This window comes from Cololabis saira, chromosome 6, assembly GCF_033807715.1.
Source record: "Cololabis saira isolate AMF1-May2022 chromosome 6, fColSai1.1, whole genome shotgun sequence".
Classification (NCBI taxonomy): domain Eukaryota; kingdom Metazoa; phylum Chordata; class Actinopteri; order Beloniformes; family Belonidae; genus Cololabis; species Cololabis saira.
In genome coordinates, this window is record NC_084592.1 from 32,228,620 (window position 1) to 32,253,118 (window position 24,499).

A 24,499-nucleotide genomic window follows, 5' to 3' on the forward strand; every position below is an offset into this window, starting at 1 on the left:
GGCACCCTGCATCCTCCAACCGTGAGTCCCCACAACCTTCTTCTCCTCGCCCCCTCTTCTCCCCAACCGCACTGATCGTGGGAGACTCAATATCCCGGAACATTAGGTTCTTCAACGCAGCCACGCATTGCTTCCCTGGAGCCACAGTCCCGGTGATTCTAGGGAAACTCCCCGCTCTGCTACAGTCTGCTCCATCCACCATTGCTCGCGTCATTGTCCATGTGGGATCCAATGATTGCTCCAAACCGCGCTCTGAGCTTTTAAAAAATGATTTTAATGAGCTGTTCACCTTCCTTAAAAACTGTGGGAAGTCCATTTTTATCAGCGGCCCGCTTCCAACGCTGTCCCGCGGAGCATGGCGCTTCAGCAGGCTGCTCTATCTGAACTCTTGGCTTCAGAACACCTGCAGAGCTCTTAACATTGGTTTTATCGACAATTTTAATCTTTTCTGGAATCGTCCCTCCTTTTACAGACCCGACGGACTTCACCCAAATAGGCTGGGGGGCCGCGTGTTGGCTGCAAACATTCAGCACGCGGTTCTGTCGGCTCCACGGGAGTGACTATTTTCTGGCCACACCCACACTCCCAGCTCTGGCCCGGAGTCTTCCTCTTCACCTGTGGAGCCAGCCGCTCACAGCACTGCCCCCCTCTCCAGCTTCCCCCACAGGTCACAGTCATCATTGCCACCCCCACCAGATAATTCTTCCATAAAACCAGCTACATCTGGCGCCACCCACACACCAGATCCTCAACCAATTCATCCCCTGGTCACCACCCGTTTTCCCCGTCAGATCCACAGACCCACTGGTTTTAACAGAGACAATCTTGTTTTTATCAACCCGGTACGTTGTGGTCGTGAGCGCACGTCCAACACAGACATTAACTTGGCTGTGTTGAACGTGCGCTCTCTTTTAAACAAAACCTTTATTTTAAATGATCTTATTGTGCATCATAAACTTGATGGTATTCTTTTAAGAGAGACATGGCTTGGCACGGACGCTGCATTTTCCCTCATCCAGGCTTCTCCACCAAATTTTAATTTTTTATTTACTACACGGGGTGTTAGAAAGGGAGGCGGCACAGCTTCAATTTTTAAAAACATATTAGCTACAAAGGAGGTCTCTTTTAACAACTACTCCTCATTTGAACACCTTGCCTTTGTTTTTAGCAGTCCTCCTATTCTTTGTTTAACTGTTTATAGACCACTCCATCACTCCACTGTTTTTATCAGTGAATTTTCAGAGCTTTTATCAATCATACATACCACTTACAACAGAATTTTAATAACTGGTGATTTTAATCTACACATTGACAATACCTCCGACCCACTGTCGAGAGAATTTTTAAACCTTTTAAACTGCATGGATTTTACCCAACATGTCACACAGCCGACTCACAACAGAGGACACACCCTGGACCTAGTCATAACCTATGGCCTGTCCACCGGTGTGTCCTCTGTTGTCGATCTGGCTGTGTCTGACCATTACTGCGTGTTTTTTAACATCACCAGTCTTAATCATCAGGAAGCCTCGATGAGAACGGTGAGGAAACGCTACCTAACTTCTGAAGTGGCTGCAAATTTTATTGAGATTTTACAGAGCACTCCTGCTGATGTTTTACCTGCATCATGTGATTTTATTGTTGATAATTTTAACAGGAAACTAGAATCCACTCTGAACTCAGTTGCTCCACTTTTAACAAAAACCATAAAAACTAAGCCTACACCCCCATGGAGAACTGAGGAAGTCAAAAAATCAAAAAGAAAATGCAGGGGTGCTGAGAGAAGGTGGAGAAAAAGCAAACTTACAAAACATTATCAGATATTTCGTGATCAACTCAAATCCTACAATAAAACCGTCAAACAAGCAAGAATTGCCCATTTCTCAAAACTCATTACAGACAATAAAAACAATTCTAAATTTCTTTTCTCCACCTTCGATCTTTTAACAAATGTACATTTTAAGAATTCCTCACAACCACCAACAGACAATCTTTGTGAGGATTTTGCAGACCACTTCAGAAGTAAAATTGACAACATTAGGTCCAGTCTTTTACCACATCAAAATGTCATTTTTAACACATCTGGACAGTTGCTTTTACCCGAGGAAACACTGGAGAGTTTTGCCCTGGTTGATGCGAGGACACTTGGTCGAGTTTTCTCCCAGGTAAACCCAACAACCTGCCTTTTAGATCCCATTCCCACATCACTTTTAAAGACATTTTATTTATTCTTTGAGGAACATATTTTAAATATAGTAAATTACTCTCTTCAGACGGGTGTCTTCCCTGCCGCCTTTAAAATGGCGGTGGTGAAGCCCCTTCTGAAGAAGAGTAATTCAGATCACAGCATTTTTAATAACTACAGACCTGTATCCAACTTACCCTTTTTAAGTAAGATTTTAGAAAAGCTGGTTTTTAACCAAGTAAACTATTTTTTAATAAGAAACAATATTTCAGAGAAATTTCAGTCTGGCTTTAGGATGAACCACAGCACCGAGACAGCCCTTTTAAAGATTTTAAATGACATCAGGTGCAATTTAGATAACCGCAAACTGACAGTCTTGGTTCTACTGGATCTTAGTGCCGCCTTCGATACAGTAGACCATCACATTTTATTAAACAGACTGAAGCACCTGGTGGGCCTCTCTGGTGCTGTTTTTAACTGGTTCCGCTCCTATCTCACAGATCGATCTTTCTTTGTAAGTTTGGATACATGTTCCTCCAGAATGCATGAAATTAAGTGTGGGGTCCCCCAAGGGTCAATTTTAGGTCCGCTTCTTTTTAACCTTTACATGCTTCCCTTGGGGGACGTCATCAGGAGACACGGCATCAGCTTCCACAGCTACGCTGACGACACACAGCTGTACATCGCCGTGTCTCCTGATGACACAGGGCCACTTGATGCTCTTTTTAACTGTATTTTAGATATTAAGTCATGGATGGCAGATAATTTCCTACAGCTCAACCAGGACAAAACAGAGGTTTTAGTTATTGGTCCTGAAGGCCAGAGAGAGAAACTTTTACCAAAACTACAAGATTTTAAACCTTCGCAACGTGTAAAGAACCTGGGTGTTATTTTTGACTCTGAGCTCACTTTTATTCCACACATAAAGAATATTACGAAAATAGGTTTTTACCATCTTAAGAACATAGCCAGAGTCCGCCCGTTTCTCTCTCAGGCCAGCACGGAGGTGCTGATGCATGCTTTTATCTCTAGTCGTTTAGATTATTGTAATGCCCTGCTCTCTGGTCTTCCTAAAAAGAGTATTAATAACCTACAGCTATTACAGAACTCAGCCGCTCGCGTGCTGACGAGGACCAGAGGGCGGGAGCACATTACACCTGTTTTAAAATCGCTGCATTGGCTCCCCGTCCGTTTCAGGATTGATTTTAAGGTTCTTTTACTGGTTTTTAAGTGTCTTAACGGTCTTGGGCCATCTTATTTATCTGATCTGCTTTTACTGTATCAACCCTCACGGACCCTGAGGTCCTCTGGCACCGGCCTTTTAACCATTCCCCGAACCGCGACCAAAACCCACGGTGAGGCTGCATTCAGCCATTATGGCCCCTCTTTATGGAACAGCCTGCCAGAGAACCTCAGGGCCGCAGAGAATGTTGATATTTTTAAAAGGAGGCTTGTGAGAAAGTGAGCAACCCCTCCCCTTCTCACCATCACCGGACATTCTTTTTTAATGTGTGTGGCAGAGTGGAGGATTGGGCGTGGTCTGCGGGGGAGCAGCACACAGGTGTACCTGGTTCTGCTAATTGGAGCCCACCTGTGTCCAATCAACCTCTCTACCCTGCCTGGGTTTAAAAACAGCAGCCGTATACCAGAGAGGCTGCTGAATGGAGGAAGCTTGTGGAGAGGCTATCCTCATTGTGCCATTTTTAAGACTACTGTTTTGCCTCCACCTTTATGTCTTTGTGCTTTTTTCTGCACACAATAAAAAGCCTTATTTTTTGGCATTCTACGCTCTGCAAGGTTCTTTTTACACCTCATCACCCAGGTCCAGTTTTGCCGTGTCCCCTTGTACGTGGGGAGGCCGCTCTGGTTCCTCACATTTGGTGTCAGGAGTGGGATCTTTGGCGCCACCTGAAAACTGGAGAGAAGAGGTGGGAAGCGACGCCGTGGGTTTGGCGGAGTCTGGGAGACCCGGTGACCAGCTGGAGTCTGGGAGACCCGGTGACCAGGAGGAGTCTGGGAGACCCGGTGACCAGCTGGAGTCTGGGAGACCCGGTGACCAGGAGGAGGTCTGTAACCGGCAGGATGCGTCCTCGGATACCGGGAGGAAGCGACCTCGGATACCGGGAGGAAGCGACCTCGGATACCGGGAGGAAGCGACCTCGGATACCGGGAGGAAGCGACCTCGGATACCGGGAGGAAGCGACCTCGGATACCGGGAGGAAGCGACCTCGGATACCGGGAGGAAGCGACCTCGGATACCGGGAGGAAGCGACCTCGGATACCGGGAGGAAGCGTCCTCGGATACCGGGAGGAAGCGTCCTCGGCGACTGGGAGGAAGCGGCCGGCAACCGGAGGAAATGGCCGTTTTCCTGTCTCGCAACGGGGTTGGCGAGACTCCAGAGGGGGAGGGAAGTGTGAGAAAGTGAGCAACCCCTCCCCTTCTCACCATCACCGGACATTCTTTTTTAATGTGTGTGGCAGAGTGGAGGATTGGGCGTGGTCTGCGGGGGAGCAGCACACAGGTGTACCTGGTTCTGCTAATTGGAGCCCACCTGTGTCCAATCAACCTCTCTACCCTGCCTGGGTTTAAAAACAGCAGCCGTATACCAGAGAGGCTGCTGAATGGAGGAAGCTTGTGGAGAGGCTATCCTCATTGTGCCATTTTTAAGACTACTGTTTTGCCTCCACCTTTATGTCTTTGTGCTTTTTTCTGCACACAATAAAAAGCCTTATTTTTTGGCATTCTACGCTCTGCAAGGTTCTTTTTACACCTCATCACCCAGGTCCAGTTTTGCCGTGTCCCCTTGTACGTGGGGAGGCCGCTCTGGTTCCTCACAAGGCTCAAGACACACCTTTTTAGTTTGGCTTTTATCTGATCTCATTTACCTAGTGTTTTTAGCTATGTATTGTGTCTACTTCTTTAGCTCTTTTATCATCTCTAAAACTTTAATCCATTTTAGTGACTTTTTACTTTATGTTATTTATTATTCATCTTAAGTTTTATATAGATTTTTCTAAAATTTTACACTTTTAGGCATTTCTTACTTTCTTTTAATCTTTTAGTTTTTAGCTCCAGTGTTTCCTCAGGGGGGTCGTTCACACTGGGAGGTGTGCCTGCTCCGCCCATGGGGGTGTCGTCATGGGGATCCCTCAGGCCTGGGTGGCTGGGGGGGGGCTCCACCTTCTGTGTGGGGTCTGCCCCGGTCTGTCCGGGTTGGGGGGGTCTCTGTGGCGATGCTTCTGGTGGTCGTGGTCGGTGGAGCTTCTCAGTGTGGACGGCCACCCATAGGTAGTGTTTTCCTCACCTGGATCGTTAGTGCTAAGCCATGTCACCAGTCCATTTACTGTGTGTGTGTGTGTGTGTGTGTGTGTGTGTGTGTGTGTGTGTGTGTGTGTGTGTGTGTGTGTGTGTGTGGGCGTGTGAGTGTGTACACATGTATATGAGTGTGAGTGAGTGTGTGTGTACGCGTGGGGGGTGGGGTCGTATGGAATGTTTTAAATTGTGTTTTTTATTGTTATTTTATTCTGCATGTAAAGCACCATGTGTTGCATTTTATATTGTATGATTTGGCGCTATACAAATAAATAAAGTTTAAGTTTAGAGCCAAACTAAGACAAAAAAGATATGTTTTTCTGATCTATTTAAAATTCCAGTGTAGATACATACCATGAGATAATACCGTATTTTTGCGACCCTTAGGCGCATATAAACGTCTTTTTTTTTTTTAAATGTACCGCACGCCCAATGACGCAATGCGCCCATTGTATTATTGTAAGGTGGACGTAATTGAGGCCACCATGAGAACGTTAAGGGGGAAGGGGGGCCCGTGATTGCCCGGCGGCGGGCTCCGTGGCGGGGACACCTGGGGCGGACAGGGCGACTCGGGCTCGCTACCCAGAAGGAGACGCAGCTCCCGAAGGCCGGAGGACCGAGCGGCAGCCGACGCGTCCCCGCGGGCTTTGTCGTTTACTGTTGATGGATTGTAGATGCGTGAGCTGACGTGTCTGCTGGGCTGGACTGTTGTTCGAGCTTTCGCAAAAGCCGGCATCGGAAAGTGACTCGACTCACCACGGCCAGAGAGCAGCGCGCCTGGCTTGTGCCTGTCGCAACGCTGATCATTTCTCCCAGGTTCTCCCAGGCTCTGGATGAAGCCCGACACACTGAGTCCTGACAACTGATTAATTTAATAACTTAAATAAAGTACAATCAAACTAAGTTTTGCTCCCGCTCTATCTTTAAATACACACACTTGTATGCGTGTGTGTGTGTGTGTGTGTGTGTGTGTGTGTGTGTGTGTGTGTGTGTGTGTGTGTGTGTGTGTGTGTGTGTGTGTGTGTGTGTGTGTGTGTGTGTGTGTGTGTGTGTGTGTGTGTGTGTGTGTGTGTGTGTGTGTGTGTCTTGTTGTAAGGCGGCGCTCCATGTGTGTGTACACGGCGCCTTTTCGGTCGGTGCACCGTATGTGTGTTTTAAATACAGAAATGACCCACAAAACTGAGGGTGCGCCTTTCCACACGGCACGCCGTATGGTTGTCAAAATACGGTACTCAATAAAATAACATGCTTTAAGAAAAATCCTCAGTTTTAAGGTTAGATGTGTAAAGCTTTATAATTCATCCTATTTGATTTCTATTTGCAATTAACCACATCCTGTGGTAGAAAAAAAAGTGTTTATTTGTCACTTTTGTTTATTTCATGATTTTTTTTAGACATATCATAGTGCTACAGGGATGTAAGGAAGAGTATCAAGCACGCTGATGAAAAAAAACATACAATTCTGAGATCAAAGTCTGAATTCTACCTTTTTTCTCAGAATTGTTTTTTTTTTTCTACAGAAGATTAAATCAGGCAGGCTTTGTTCACAAGACGAGTGTGACGGTGGCTGTAGCATCACTCACACATTGTTTGACATTAGAATGCCGATTTAGAGCTGTGATGACTAATGGCACTTTTCCACTAGTACCTACTCACCCCGGCTCAGCTCGCTTCCACTTGGTTTGGCGCTTTTCCACTAGGGGTCTAACGTGCTGAGTAGATACTTTTTCTGTAACTACTCTGCTGAGGTTCTAAGCGTGCTGAGTCGGGCTGTATCTGACGTCATCACACTACAGGCCACTGATTGGTCAGGGGTTTGGTCAGATGTCTGAGTCAGGATGTGACATCAGCGAAAGAGCGACTCTGACGGCGGCTTCTTGTTAATTTTATTCGACAGGCAACGGCAGCGCAAAAGTCTGTTTCGTGATCCAACTCTGAGATGCAGATGTTCATAAACCTGGTGGCTGAGGAGAGAATTAAAAAGGGATCTAGACGGGCGATAAGGAACGACAAGATCCACCAGGAGCTCTGTCACTTCAGAGCTGCTCGCCGCTACCAACGGCTTTTCAGCAGCGCCGAAACAAACTAAAAAAATTTTTTTTAAGAAGCGTTTGAAGCGTTTTCTCACTCTCATTTTTTAACTTGATATTGAACACAAGCCACAGACCCAGCAGCACAATCAAATACGTCACAGCAGCTTTGCTCCAACCCGCCTACTTCTGCTCCAGGTGCTGAATTGTTATGAAAAAGAAACTAGGCCAAGTTGAGTCGAGCCGAGCTGAGATGAGTAGAGCCTACTAGTGGAAAAACGCCATAACATTACCATGATTCTTTCATGACAGTCATCTTTTGTCTGAGACAGCCAAAAACCATGTAGTGTGTAGCTGACTTTAGCTATAAGACATGGCTTTTAGACTGAATTGACCCATTGGTAGGACACGCCCTTTGAATGTGGATGAGCCAATGGCTGTGGAGTATCAGTTGCACAGGGACTTGGACACCTGTAGCATTTAGCTTCATATAAAAAAAACAAGAAAGTCCTGAACTGTTTTATGGAGTTTAGGCCGAACAAATGTTAAAAATATGTGTCTGGGTTCCAAGACTACATGGAATAAAAAACAAAATTTAGTTTATTCCTTTTCCTATATCCCAACAAAACAGTTTTTAATGTTAAATCTTGTGTTAGTTAGCTAGCATTATCATATCTTCATAACTGTAGATCCAGAATTAAATGATTAATAGTAGATCTGAAGTTATACATGTTCAAATCTGGAACATTCACCTCCAACTGAACCTTATTAGCAACCATAAATCTTTATAATTTTATAAACTTTATGGAATATTTAAGACCCATTCCAAAGCTTGTCGATTAAAGGTGGTCTTTTTGTATTGAAAAACCTGTCTAAATGATGTTGGGACAAGTTTCTCACACAGAGACAGTCGTGAGTGTTAAACTGTAAATAATGCTGATAGCTTGTTTGATTTAGCAACAGGGACTATGGGCGGCAGACAGCAGGTTAATTGCAATGCTTTTCCTCTTCAATCACACACTGATGAGCACATTGGAAGCATGTGGTATTTGGTGATTTGTACAAATAGGCTTCAACACAAAGGGAAGCTGGGAATTAACTACCTCCTGAGTTATTTGTTTCTTGTCTTCTTGAAAGTTTGTCCTCTCCAGCTTCTCTCATCATTTCACATCTACTGACAATCCTAAATTGGGCATACAGATACATGTGATCAATGGTCAACATGAGTATTCAGCATGGAAGGGAAAATCTTTCTTGGATTTGAGGATGTAAACTGAGCAACGCGGCCAACCATTGCAGTACATTTGTGGTAATCGATTCATAACAAAAAAGTAATCAGTTCTGACGTTAAAAGTAAGTCAAATGTGATGTTTCATTGACAGGACAGTGTCAGGAGATTCAGTAAAGTAATTATGGATATTAGATGTCATAATATAACACATCAGGACGTTTCTGAGATTGGAGATAAAAGAACATAAAAGCACTGTTTACTCCTTTATTCATAGAAGCTATTCATTTGACACATGGTTAATATTTAATTTCACACAACATTGGATTTTTTATTTTGGAAAATATTATTTTCAAGTTAACATGTCTGATGTTGGGGATTCGGTTTTTCTCCCTTCCTTGCTTTGAATCTTTTACTGTTGAAGTATCCGTGGCACTGACAGAAGTGGCTTGGTGGGAGTTTATGCGTGGCGCTGGTCTGCGTCGACCAGCGCCTACATAGTTCCACCTGCTGTACCTGGTGTGGGCTGTAAATCTGAGGTGCATCCTCGAAGTCCGTGTCTTGGAGAAGTCTCCATAGTGGTGTGAGCCCCTGTTGTTGTGGTGGGGGGTGTCACCACAACCTGGTGTCACAATAACCAGGGGCCTCATTTATAAAGCTTGCTTGCGCACAAAACAGGGTTTGAAAGATGCGCATGCCACCTTCTACGCAAAGGTTGGGATTTAAAAAAAAAACTTAACGGGAAAATGTGCGTGTCTCTACGCAAACTTCATAGCGCATGAACATTTTGAAAATATGGGGAACTGGCGACGCAGACGGTGAGGTGGTGAAATGAAGCCAGATTCATGTCATACTTTTAATGTCATCACATATCAGACTTATAATATAATAGCGCTGATCGTGTCCCTCTGTGTTTGAAGCACAGCGTCAGTCAGGACACCGCCACTTCCAGCTGCGGCATGCGCTTGATTCGCTCTGGTGCTGCTGGTGCTGCAGCCGTGGTGCAGGACACACCAGGCCGGGAACCTCCTCGTCACCCACCGCTTCCAACTGTAGAGTGACTGAGGACATAACAAATAAGTGCCGGGCCACTCTCCTCTTGGCTTCCACCTTCAGATCACACCACTTCTTTTTTATTTCTGCCACAGATCTGTCCGTGGCACTCACAGCGTTTGGCGCAGAAATGACGTGCTGCCACTCATTTGCTTTCTTTTTGTTAGTGATGACACTACTGTGACCACCAAATAATGTCGTTTTCCTGGCCTCCACCTCATCCACAACATCTCGATCTCGGTCTCTGTGAAATTTAGTGGCACGGTTGCCTGGCTCGACACATGTCTCATTCATCCTGACGCACAGCAGAAACAGACTGCAGGCAGCCGCTGCACATGCTCAGCAGGCTAATTTATATGCAAATACAGTCATCAAGTACTTTGCATTTACCATTCATGGTATAAAGTGGGCGTGTAGAGGGCGGGATATGAGGCGAATTCACATGTGCAACCTTCCCGGTGGACTGTGTTTATAAAGCGAACATTGCGTGCAAGTGTACGTGCACACGGTTCTATAAATCAGGATTTTTTTGTGCGCACGCCATTTTCAGCTTTTGAGCGCACGTACAATTTTAGTATGAATCCTACGCACTCTTTTATAAATGAGGCCCATGTTCTTTTGGTTGAAAGTGGCCATACAATTGTTGGTATATCCCATATGGTAATAATTTTGCCTCCAACGAGGTCCACGCTGTTGCCACAAACTAGAGAAATATCTGCGAGGGAATAAACCTTGGTTTCTACAAGGGCGGTGAGTTATCCCCTCCTATTCCTTGATTTTTCCCCAGTAGTAGCATATCTTGTCCAATGCCTGTTCCCTTGTGGCCAAGATTTTGAACGCTCACTATTGTTTATTCGATGGCGGAAAGTCTTTTGAATCACAGTTGTGCTTGTCCTCACTTCTTTGTTCACTTGTGACGATCCTATTGCTGCCATGCCATGCCATACTGCTCTTTGTCTCTATTTCCTCTTTGTCTATGTCAATGGATTCAGAGATTCTTCTATAGTAAGCAAGTAGGTTATACCTGCCATTTTACGAGTCCACAGTCCATAAGGAATCCTGGTTGGAGATTTGAATTCTTTTCCTTTGTTTCATAACATTAACGACCATCTTGCTAAACATATTCACCAGCATGCACGTGCGGGGGGGGGGGACCTGCCCCCTTTGCTCAAATGCCAAAAGTGCGCTTCTGTCAAAGGCCTTTTTTTCCCTTTTTTTTTTCAAAGGTTTTAAAATATATATATATATCCATTTTCAAGTGTGGACCCAACGTGCCATTCATTCACCAATATCATCTAACAATTAATAATAATTCAGCTAAATAAAATGACATGCACCTGGCAGGCCCTCATCATCACCAAGGTAGTGGTGCATTGTATATTATATATAATTTAGATATATGTAAGGTAGACTTACACTTGAAATGTGCACACTTGAAATGTTCTTGGGAGTAGCAAACCATCCAAGTATTTCTTGCATACTGCAGATTTTGTAAATGTTTGCATTCTACATACCTTATACAACATTGTAACAGAAGTACTGAATACTAGTAGTGATACATATGGTTTCAAAAATGTCCATTTTCTTTTATTTCGAGTCCTATATTTGGGCCACCGTCTTCTTTTTCAGAGTTAGAATTTAAATCAGAATTACATTTATTTGCCAGGTTTGTGACAATAAGCAAGGGAATTTAATGGTAGACTTTGTTTCTAAGGTTCAGCAGAAGAAAGAAAAGGAAATAAAATAAATACATAAAATAAAATGTGGACCATACAAAGAATTATGTATACTATATACAAGACAGAAGCATTATTTACGGACGTGAAGATATAACTTCAGTAAATATTTACTGAAGTTCGTGATGAAGCATTTCTTTATAACTAACCTTGAAACATTTTGTACATTTTGTACTGTAAAGACCAGTATACCAACGTATTTTACAAACCACTATCTCGGATAACAAAACCATATGGGGAAACAAGAAAACAATTTAAAAAAAGGCATGGTACTTACATACTGAGGCTTGTTGAGTGATGTGATGCTAACTGTTTTAAAATTGTCCAACAGGTCAGAATCAAAGTCTTGCAATCCAGCGCTTGAATAGACAACTTTGTCCTTCACAAAGATGCTGACTGCTCGTAACATGAAAGAAACAAACAGGTGCATGTGGATGTAGTTTCTGGTGCAGTGAAGACGCCTGCCAACAAAACAAATGTTGCAAATCAATTGTTACTGCTCAAACAAGACAGCAAAGTCAAACGGGAAACATTTTTGTAAAAGGCTATAACCATAAATCCAATTAAATCTGAGAGCTTTCTGAGAGCTTTAATTATGCAGCTGCAGCCAAGAGGTGTGGAGGTCCTGATGGAAGACTTGATTTCCGATAAATGTTATCGCAACTCGATAAATGAACTGATCAAAAGCGTTTCAGATGAATTTAAAGTAAAATTGATTAATTAAAGGAGACATATTATGGCATTTAATGTATATTTTAAACAGGCCTTGAATGTCTTAAAAACAATCTAAAGCTTGTTTTTTCTACCTAAATCAGAAATTCAGCCTCTGGGCCATGTCTATAGTTTTACAGATATAAAGCCTTTTTCTGTGGCTCATTTTCAGGGCGGTGGGGGCTATGATAATGAGGCTCTGCGCTGATTGGCTGCTTGAATGACGTGTAGGAGGGGAGGAGACAAAGCGTCGCTCCGTAGCAAAGCGTGTCCACGGTTCTGCGTTAAATCGACGCGTACCTACGCCGTAGGCTCTGCGTTGGTGTAACGCAGAACCATAAATCAGCCTTTAGTCACCTCGTCTTCAAACAGGAAGATTGAATTTAATTCTAAACAGTTACACCACAGTGATTCCTCATCATTTTACTTCTTATGTTACAAGACAAATGAATCATGTTAACTGTAAAGAAACCACAACACTGTATTTTCACAAATGGCAACTTTATTGTTAAAATATATAAATAAAATGTATGCACTATTGCTGGCTCAAGGAAGGACCGCGCGTCTTCTGAATGTGAACAGCTCCAGGTGCTTGAAAGATCTGAAACCACAGAAGAAAAATGTATTACGGTACTGAGCCGCCGGCTCCCCCGGAGCCCCCGGGCTCGGAGCTCCGGGTTCGGAGGTCCGAACCCGGAGTTCCTCGACGGTCCGGTCCGTGAGCAGCCCCCGCAGCTCCGTATGCGGCGCCGGGGCTCCAGAGCTAAGCTAAATACTTAGCCCATGCAAAGATCATACTCATAGACAAATATAAATGACATAAAAAAATAACGTCACTTACCACTGACTCGTGTGCAGTTGCCGGGTCCGTGCTGTGGGATCTAATCCTTTTGTGAGGGTAAATGTCGATGCAAAACCTCATTTCTACTCTCCCTCGCTGTTCAAACAGCCACGCTTGTAAACAATGTCGGACGCCCCGGCCGGCAGAGCTGGTTGTGGGCGTGGTTTCAGCAGCGGAGGAGAGCGAGGGCGTGGTTTGCATTTTGCTCACAGAAACCACATGACACTGGGGGACTCTGTAAGGCGGGGGGGAGCAGACCTTGCAGATTTTCATGGGGTATCATCTTTTCTGAGTTGGCAGGGTGATGGGAGACCACTTTATATATGTTAAAACAAGAAAAAACATGTTTTTCATAATAGGTCCCCTTTAAACATTTGAATCTCTGTATGTTGTAACATTTCTGTGGCCTCATTTATAAAGCTTGCGTGTGCACAAAACAAGGCTTGAAAGATTTGCACGCCACCTTCTACGCAAAGGTTGGGATTAAAAAAACGGAAAAATTTGCGTATCTTTACGCCAACCCTGACCCTAGAGCACAAACATTTTGAAGATATGGGGAACTGGCGACGCAGGCAGTGAGGTGGTGAAATGAAGCCAGATTAATTTCATACTTTTAATGTCATCACATATCAGACTTATAGATCCATGTACACTCAAGCCGGCAGTGTTATAGATCTATGTGTTCCGTAAGTGAGCCATTATGCAGGTATTTGTAGTAGGTACTACGTTCATATATCTGTACTTCCATCTTCAAATGGTATGGAGTGGTGAATAGCACCAGAATGATTATTTATCGTGACAAGGTGTGTAACAATCAGTCTAATTGCTGAGTAAGAATATAAATTGCGTGGTGACAGCCGTGCGTAATGCTGCACAATGGATGCGCTGACACTGCTTAAAGATCACGTAAATGGCAGGATCAGGATGGAGAGAGTATTTAGGGAACATGAAGATTTCCTGGCCCATGATGATGACTGGCTAATAAGCCGATTTGGATTCCCCAGAGCAGTGCTCTTGGATCTATGTGCTGAACTGGGTCCAGTGTTAGACAGACCGACCCGCCGGAATCGTGCCATCCCGGTGCACATACAGGTGCTGACCACTCTTGGCTTTCTGTTCATCCTACGGGTAGGACGATTCGCGGAGGTAGGACAACTCAGCAGAACACCGGCATCGGAAAGTGACTCAGCTGCTCAGCATGGCCAGAACTGCGCTGATCAGTTCTTCCGGTCTCAGCGCGATCAGGCTCGGATGAAGCCCGACACGCTGAGTCCTGACAACTGATTAATATAATAACTTAAAGTACAATCAAACTAAGTTTTGCTCCCGCTCTATTTTTAAATACGCACACTTGTATGCTTAGCAGGATAACATATGTCTCATTCATCCTGACGCACAGCAGAAACGGACTGCAGGCTGCCGCTGTGCATGCTCCGCAGGTTCATTTATATGCAAAATACAGTCATGGAGTACTATGCATTGCCCATTCATGGTATGAAGTGGGCGTGTAGAGGGCGGGATATGAGGCAAATTCACATGCGCAACCTTCCAGCTGGACTGTGATTTATAAAGCGAACATTGCGTGCAAGTGTGCATGCCCACGGTTTTATAAATACATTTTGTGCGCCGTCATTTTCGGCTTTTGAGCGCACGTACACTTTTAGTATGAATCCTACGCACTCTTTTATAAATGAGGCCCCTGGTCAGTTCCAGCCAGATAATCAACATGCTCCTTCCTACTACCATGTTTTTTTTTTTGTATTATTTTTTTTTTTAAGATGAAATATACATGGTGGTGACACAGCATTTGTTTTATCCCTGCTTTACTCATCGCTCAGCATGGACATCATGTATTTAAAAATTGTGAAGCTTTTGGTGTCACTAAAGCCAATGCTACTATCCAAACACAGGGGCCACTTCGTGCTACTCTTCAACATAATATTAAATACAGACCCATCCTGATCAATAATTGATATGAGTCCCATATGTTAGGGCAAAATACACTGATTCTAACTTAGGTGAAGTTCACAGTTTAATCTTATGTTTAATCCCTGTATGAAGTAATCTGGTCATGTGACCCTTTAAACCCCTTTGCAATGTAGTTAAGTGCCAACCATCTAATTTTGGGGTTGGGTCTCATGCGGAAGTAAGATTTGATGCAGTTCCTCGATTGGCCACGAGAGGCTGACTGCAAAAGCGAATCAATCTTCATTGATGCCCATGTTAAAAATGTCCAACTTTAGAGCAGAAATAAACATATTTAGATCCTGGTTAAAGAAAAAACGTTTTGGTCTCAATTGTTTAATTGCACACCCATGACAACTCTGAGGGGGATGAACGTGACGCCAGAAGGATTCATATAAAGCATTACATTTATTTCTAATGATTGACAGTTGGCTCAGCAATGGCTAGCCCTCATCACTTCATCATCTGTAATTGTCATGCTAATCTGCTAAGCAAAGAAACCAACCGTGTGTATTAACCCAACGTTACTGGACTTCCAAAAAAAGTTGATTAGTTGACCTCAGCACTCTACCGGGATTATCGACAGTTAAAGGCTTGCTAAATAAAAGGGTGCAAGGCTATTAAGAACTTTAAAAACGTATATCAAAAGTTTACAATCACTTCTAGAGGCCATGGTGGTAGTGCAGCCGTCTCACAACTAGAAGGTCCTGGGTTAATTTCCCACCGGGGACGCTGTGGGCGCTGAGTGCATGTTAAATTCCCCCATGACTTCAGCGCCCACACCCTGGGTGGGGTTGGCGAAAGGGCTTTCCTGTGTGGAGTTTGCATGCTCTCCCCGTGTTCCCTTGCGTAGCTAATGTGAGCTACCTTCACAAAAACATGCAGCAGTCCTGGGCTATACAATGCCTACCCTTGCCAGCGCCAGATGGGGTGGGGAGGATCTGGCCGGAATAACGTGATCCTTCCATGCACTACAGATTTTTGCCTAAAAGGGGCGATAAAGTCCAAAATCCCAGCACAGGTGGAATGGAGGGAGGAGATAAAATGGTCAGGACAGAGAGGGTCACCCATGTCATTAAAGGGAAGAAACTGCAAGTCATTTAAAGCAGTAGTATCAGGGTTTGACACTTCCCCCCAGTTTTTGAGTTTCAGTCTGTCCCTCCTGTTTCCCATTTGCCCTGATTGTGTCTGCACCTGTGTCTCGTTATCCCCTGTGTATATCTGGTCTTGTCATTCCTTTGTTCCCTGTCGGTCCGTACTGTTTCCACCTCCATGTCTCCCCGTAGTGTTTCATGATCCTGGTTTTTGCTGATCCTGCTCTGCAACGCTTTTAGTTCTTGTTTTTTGTAATTAAACCCTTTTTTGTTGAAAACCCAGATGGACCCAGCGGGAGAGCACCTCACGCTGATGGAATTTTTGGAGAACATGCGCTGGGCCGAGGAGGGGGAGTATGGGGACCCCTTTTTGGGGACACGCCTGGCTCTAGGTGGGCCCAGGAGCCTGCAGGCTCAGGGGAGGCAACGACGACGGTGTCGGCCTCAGCCCCAGCTTGTTCCAGCTCCAGCTCCTGCACCCGTCCCTGTTCCAGTGGTGGTCCCGGACGCACCTTCCCATGTTCCTGTGGTGGTCCCGGACGCACCTTCCCATGTTCCAGTGGTGGTCCCGGACGCACCTTCCCATGTTCCAGTGGTGGTCCCGGACGCACCTTCCCATGTTCCGGTGGTGGTCCCGGACGCGTCAGCCCCTGCTGCGGTGATGGTCCCGGACCCCCCTCAGCCAGCTCCGAGGACCCTTGTCCCCCCCCAACCAGCTCCGAGAACCCGTGTCCCCCCCCAGCCAGCTCCGAGGACCCGGGTCGCCCCCCAGCCAGCTCCGAGGACCCGGGTCGCCCCCCAGCCAGTTCCGAGGACCCGGGTCGCCCCCCAGCCAGCTCCGAGGACCCGGGTACCCCCGCAGCCAGCGCCACGGACCCGGGCCCCCACTCAGGCAGCTCCGAGGATCCTCTGCCCCCCGACACCGGCTCCCCGCATCCTGTCTGGCCCTGTACCGGCTCACCGCATCCTGTCTAGCCCTGTTCCGGCTCCCCGCATCCTGTCTGCCCCTGTTCCGGCTCCCCGCATCCTGTCTGCCCCTGTTCCGGCTCCCCGCATCCTGTCTGCCCCTGTTCCGGCTCCCCGCATGCTGTCAGTCTCTGTTCCTGAGGCGGTCCCGCCGCCAGTCTCTGTTCCTGAGGCGGTCCCGCCGCCAGTCTCTGTTCCTGAGGCGGTCCCGCCCATCTCTGTTCCTCTTCCTGAGGCGATCCTGGATGGATCTGCCCAGCCCCGAGAACAGCCCTCTGGCCGGTGTGCCTGACTCTCCGGTTGGCCCGGCCCCGTCGGCGTCCTCTGGAACTCTCTCGCCGGTCTGCCCAGCCTCGAGGACGGCCCCCGGAACGCTCTCGCTGGTCTGCTCGGTCCCGAGGTCGGCTCCCGGAACTTTGGCCGTGTGTAGCTTGGGCCCTCCTCCAGGCCCCCTCCGCCCGCCCTGGGTGTTGACTGTGGGGACATCTGGGATCTGTCCCTTGAGGGGGGGGGTACTGTCAGGGTTTGACACTTCTCCCCAGTTTTTGAGTTTCAGTTCTGTCCCTCCTGTTTCCCATTTGCCCTGATTGTGTCTGCACCTGTGTCTCGTCGTGTCTCGTTATCCCCTGTGTATATCTGGTCTTGTCATTCCTTTGTTCCCTGTCGGTCCGTACTGTTTCCACCTCCATGTCTCCCCGTAGTGTTTCATGATCCTGGTTTTTGCTGATCCTGCTCTGCAGCGCTTTTAGTTCTTGTTTTTTGTAATTAAACCATTTTTTGTTGAGAACTCCTGCCTCCGGCCTCCTACTCTCACTCCTGCGTTTGGGTCCTTATCTAACCTATGACAACCGAACGGACCGACCCAGATGGACCCAGCGGGAAAGCGCGTCACGCTGATGGAATGTTTGGAGAACATGCGCTGGGCCGAGGAGGGGGAGTATGGGGACCCCTTTTTGGGGACACGCCTGGCTCTGGGTGGGCCCAGGAGCCTGCAGGATCAGGGGAGGCAACGACGACGGCCTCCTACTCTCACTCCTGCGTTTGGGTCCTTATCTAACCTATCACAACAAGTAGTTAATTGATCTGCCGTCGAGGAAGTGATGATATGCCGTCGGGATGCAGCAAGACAATTGCTGACTGGTTGGGGGGCAAAAGAAATAATAAGGTCCAATGTGTGCCCAAGATGGTGTGGTGGTTTATCCACGGACTGGATCCAGTTAAAAGTTGCCAACAGCCTTTTGAAGTCAGTGGCAAATTGGTCAGATGGGCAACAAACGTGAACATTAAAATCCCCACGGATCAGGAGCTTGTCATTTTGGGAGAATGTCAACCAGAAACTCAGAGAACTCATGAATAAAGTCATTGTTATATTTCGGGGGGGCGATAGACAATTGCACACAAGGAATGCGAAGTGAAAAAGTCATTTAAGATAAAAGTCTTATTTGCTACGGATCTAGTGTTGATAAGAGCCATACGAAAGGAAGCCCAGTTATCTGGACAGAGATTTTCTAGAGTGCGGCGCCGGCCCCATCTACAAATCCTTGCGGGCCGGCAGATGTCGCAATCACCGGAGAGCCCAGAGAGCGAATGGCGAGCGATGTATGTGGTGGATGAAACAAGATGAGCTTTCAACCGGCGTATTACTCCACCTCTCTCTCCTCGTCTTCTACGACGGCTGTTGTGTGAGGACCAAGTAGGTAAACGTCATAGGTAAAAAAGTACGGACGCCAAAACAGGTGGTGGTGACTCTGTCTGATTGTTAATTTCCTGGATCAGTAGTTTATCCTGAGAATTGTGGATTTTTAAGAGACTGAGGTGATCATACACCAGCAGTGATGTCACTGTGAGATAAAAACGAGGAAAAACAGGACAATACACAGAATAGGTAACAGCGGTAGACGGCCAGCCACACACAACGGTGCCATCTTGTAAAAAAGAGGGGCAGTAAGCAGAAAATGTAATGTCGATTGCTATGTTCTATATATTTTGGTTTATTAAATTGAAATAGATTTTGATACAGTCATGTTAAGCTAATTAATATACAATCTAAAGTGTAGTGTCCATACCAGAATAAGGTTAATGCATATATATATAAGAACACATATGGGTAATCTTGTGTTTTGCACTATGGTCATTTTGGTCAATGTCATATTTTAAGGCACCATATGTAGAATTTAAACCAAATTGATAAATTAACCAAATGTGTATCAGGCAGTGATAATCATTACAGTTATTACAGATGCATATTGCGGTAAATTGACTCTGTTTAGACTTTTATAGCTATTTTGTGAATAGGACAAGAAAATGCACTGGTTGTAAATTGTATATGTTGTGAAGAAATTTAATAGATGCAATCTGCAGAAAGACACAAGTGTTCCTGTGTTTCCTGCTCTCATACTGTACTTTTATTTTACAGACACTCTTTTTGTTGTTGTGGTCATCCTGCCCGGGACCCATAACAAACTATGGTGGATCGTCCGGGATCCCTCGTTTTCAGTCATTGAGGAAAGATGCAGTGATACCAGATGACCAGGCCGCTATTTCAGCCAAGCCAGCCAGGGGGGTCCAAGGAGGAAGCTCAAAGTAGAAGAGGATCTTTGTCTCAAAGTGGAACTGCACTGTTCGAAGGAAAGTAAGTTGCATACCAGTCACTACAGAGTTATTACAGAACAAAAAAAAAAAGAAAAAAACATTGCAACAATACAGAAGGAACTGATATGGAGCATCAGAGGATGCTTGTTTACACTACCCAGCAAAGACCTCTTTGAGCAAAGACTCACACAAGAAAGTTTAGTTAGGGAGATAAAGACGAATTTATGAACTATGTCATTACTTACCTGCACTCCTAGACTCTATTGCAACTGGAGAGTGAGGGTGTGAGACTAACGCTTGATGATCTGATTCATCAAATTATCCAAACAAGGGGCACCAATTGATGGGCCAATCTCCAACCACTCAAAACATGAGGTAATCCTACCAAAGAGGTGGTCTATGTTGGCCGTCTAGTGTCAGAAGAAGGGGTGAAAGTGGACCCAGAGGACATTGAGGCTGTACAGGCGCTAAAACAGAAAAACACTGCAAACAGTTGGAGATGTCAGGCATCTGTCAGGCAGGATTCCTGAGTTATTATTGGACATATGTGCAGGACTTCTCGTGCATTGCCAAACCATTGTGTGACTTACTCCAAGTTAAGTTCTGACACACCCTGACCAAAACCGACCAGAGGCAGAGCAAAGTATCCTCACCAAACCTCTCAAGCTCCAGTGCAATGGAACAAAGGACACCAGGAAATCCTTGATTGATTGATTGATTGATTGATTGATATGCTGACCCAGCCAGAAGTGTTAGCGTACCCTGACTTCACTCGTCCCTTCATTCTCCACACAGACGCATCTCAGAAAGATCTTGGTGAAGTCCTATATCAAAATCAGGATGAGAAGATTTGTGAGTGATTCGGTATGGGTCATGCACGTTAACACCTGCCAAACAAAACTACCACTTGCATAGCAGAAAACTGGAGTTTCTAGCTCTCAAGTGGGCAGTCTGTGACAAGTTTAAGGATTATCTATTCTATGCTCAACATGTCATCGTTTTTACAATCCCTTGATGTACGTTCTTAGTACTGCAAAGCTCAATGCCGTCGGACATCGTTGGGTGGGACCACCGGCAGACCGATGTTTTGTCTCGTCGCCCACTCGACATTGATGCTTTCTTGAAAGTGTTCAGAGAAACTGTCAGAGAAAACCATAGGTGCAGTATGGGAAGGGAGCAGAAGAGCCAAGCATGGTGATGTAGCGTGGATTGCAGCTGTCACTCTTGATTCACCAAGCCTTTCCACCAAAGAACCTCTGCCATTCACCAGTCATGATATGTTTGTCCAAGACCAAACAGTAGATCCAGCAATCGGAAAAGTCATGGAAATTAAATCAAATCAAATCCAATCCAATCCAATCAAATCAATATTTATTTGTTAAGCGCTTTTCATACAAAATAAAAAATGCAACACAAAGCACTTTACATAAAACTTAATAATGCCCCCCCCCGCACACACACACACACACACACACACACACACACACACACACACACACACACACACACACACACACACACACAGGATCACACACACAGGATCCAGGTGAGGCAACGATATCAGGGAGCCATCCATGCCAGGAGGTCTCATAACCCGCAACCACAGGGAGTGCCCCCAAGGAGGCCATCCGGGCCCGGACGGATAGAGGAGTCCACACCACAGCGGTAAAGCCATGGTGCAGAGCTCCACAACCATCCAGGCCAGAACGACCCCAAGGACGACACCCCTGCAGGCCAGATTCCACTCCCAGCATGGAGGGCTCCCCATGAGGAAACACTGGAGCTAAAAGCTAAAAGAAAGCAGGATAAGATAGACTATGAGGTTAAAATATACGCTAAAAGAGTTTAAAAGTATAACATACAATCCTACAAAAAGTAGGTCTAAAAAGCAAGACCTGCTAAAACAAACATAAGAACAACTTAAAACCATAAGAGCATAAGACCTAGGTTAAAACAACAGCTAGTTAAAACAAGGGTATACAAGAACGACTAAAAGGAATCAGTTAAAAGCCAATTTAAACCGCTCTAACACATCTCCATAAGAACATGGGCCATGTTGGTGTAGAGAAGGTCCTGGAATGATTCTATTGGCCTTTCATGAAGAAAGAGATTGCGGAATGTGTCATGAGAAAGTACCCGTGCATAAAGCAGAAAAAGCCAGAGGGCACCGATAGGCAGTATAATCTCCAACTACCTACTCGAACTCGTTCGCGCAAACCTACGCCACCAAGAACAAAGCTGCTAAGACAGCAGCAGATCGTCTGTTTAATGACTTCATACCCCGGTTCGGCTACCCATCCAAACCCTCAAGGAACTTACCCTACTAACCCTACCAAAGTAAGGCTGCACAATTAATAGAATTTCATTTGCGATCACAATTTTGGCTTCCATGATCAAAATGCTGTGATTGTGTGATTATTCTGAAAAAAAATGGCGGGGTGCTCAGATGCTCACATGAGACCACTGTCTGAACAATTCTGTGTGCATTGTGCATGAGCCAGTGAGCCAATAAGAGGCCACTGACTCACAGTGTGCCGTCTGCATGCTCCAATAGCAGCTGTTCCCAGAGCCGCAGCGCATAACCTCACTCGCCTGAATTTTACTGAATAATGTCTGGATTTGCAGCTAAAAGAGAAGTCAAAACAAAATTTAAGTGTCTGCCACAGTTGAAGACGAAGTGCTTGTCACTCAACGCTTATCATCATCTGTTGCCTGGAAATGTTTCGGATTTAGGGCCAGTGATGTTAACTGTAATATGCAACGAGTGCTCAAAAGGTGTTTCTGCGCCACAAGCCAACACAACTAACTTGTTCAACCACCTAAAAACAAACCACAAAGTCAGCTACGATGAATGCATGAAGGAAAAGAAAAACATTGCATCCGTTGCAAGCGTGAGTGGTTCATCATCATCTCAAATGTCCCTTAAAACAAGCCTTTACAGTGCGACACCGTACCCATCAACCTCGCAAAGACATGTCGGGATCACTGAAGCAATCACGTTCCATTTCAACAAAGATATGTCCCCAATAAACCCTGTGCATAATGACAGCTTCAATTTTATTTAGTTCAAATGTAAATTCTCATCCACAATGCAGGTGAATAAACACCATTTGTTTTAAAAGGCCTTTTATTTAACAGAAATATATAATGTTAATGAGGGTAATCAGTGTCCCGTTTATTTCATTTTGTGTTACATTTATTTTATTTCTATTTATATTATGAAGGCACTGAAATTAAGGTGAAGAACGAACACCAATTTTATTTTTATGCAAATGTTTGTAAATTAGCAGTAATGTAGCACCCAGATATGATATGTTTACATGACAGAGCAATAAAAAAAACATTTGGACTAAACTCGTTGAATAATCGTGATGAATAATCATGATCACAATATTGATCAAAATAATCGTGATGATCATTTTGGCCATAATCATATAGCCCTAGACCAAAAGCACCAGAAAAATCACAAAGTTCTGCAACCAGCAACTCAGAGGTGTGTTTACAGCACACAAAGTGCAGTGTGTGAGGTTTAAATGTCTCCATGTAATGATCAACCAGGCACCACAGTAATTTGTCTCTTTCTGCTCTTAAACTTTGGTTCCACACAGCAATAATGAGAGGTGGGAGATATGTTCCTGCCTGAGACAAGCCACAGCTCTTACAAAACACAAAAAACAAAGAAAATGCAACATTTTTTCTGCTAATATATTTAAAAACTTTAAAAACTGAAAAACAAGCCCAAAGTAAAAAGTCCATGTAAGTGGAATTAGCAGACCGAAACAACTAAACCACCATAGGTCGGTGACAATGACCAAGATGACAGATTTTTTTTTTTAAACTTTAATTTTTATTGAAAATTTTCGAAAGAACAAACAAAACAATTACAACAGTTGCGGCTGCATGTGTCTATTATTAAATTACAATAGATCCAAGAGAGAGAGATATGAATAAGACAGATTTCAAGTATTCCCCACTGTGTCCCATGGGGTCCATTTCTCCCATTTAGTCAAAGAGACATTTTCCTTCATTCTAAGTCTATATGTCATTCTCTCCATGTTATGGACTTCTCTAATGATTTCTACCCATTCATTTTACAGCTGGTGGTTCAACCTTATACCATCTTCTTGTTATTATTTTTTTTACACGTGACCAGTAGTATTTTTATTAAATATCTGTCTTTGACCAGGACATAATGATTCAAGTTCCCAAGGTACATAACACTACATTCTTTAGGTATTTCATAACCCAGGATATTCTTAATTATATCGTGTACGTTTTCCCAAAATGGGTTAAGTTTCTGACATCCCCAAAAAATGTGTGTATGATTCGCTTCCCTTTCACCACATAAACGCCAACATGAGTGCTGGGAACGTGTTTGTTTACTTTTTAATTTGGGAGTGATGAAAAAGCGGGTTAGGTTTTTCCACCTGAATTCTCGCCATATTCTTGAATTTGTAGTTCTGTGTTGTATTTCACACATACTCTGCCACTCCTCTACAGTAATGTTGGTCTTCAGTTCATTCTCCCACTTCTCCTTAATATACAGAGTGGAGAAATCTTCTGAATCTCTTAATTTTTGGTACAACACTGAAACTGCTTTCAGTTTGGTTCCATTGTATGTCCTGATCATTACATCTACAAGGCTATGTAAACTAAGGCTGTGCTACAGTAAATGCAGCATTAATGTTACAGCTCACTCCCGGCTTGAGTTACTTTAAGTACGGATCTCCAAGTCTAGCTGTGGGTCATATTCAAAATGTTGTGGTTCAGATAGTACTGTATTAA

General features: G+C 44.8%; 1 protein-coding gene across 1 annotated transcript in view; it reads right to left on the minus strand.

Moving 5' to 3' along the window:
* pth2ra (parathyroid hormone 2 receptor a) overlaps positions 1-24,499 on the minus strand; it is a 133,873-nt gene that overhangs the window by 56,093 nt on the left and 53,281 nt on the right. Inside the window, exon 6 of the mRNA XM_061722934.1 lies at positions 11,823-12,006. Coding sequence (XP_061578918.1) covers positions 11,823-12,006 — 184 coding nt within the window. The remainder of the gene's footprint in view (positions 1-11,822; positions 12,007-24,499) is intronic.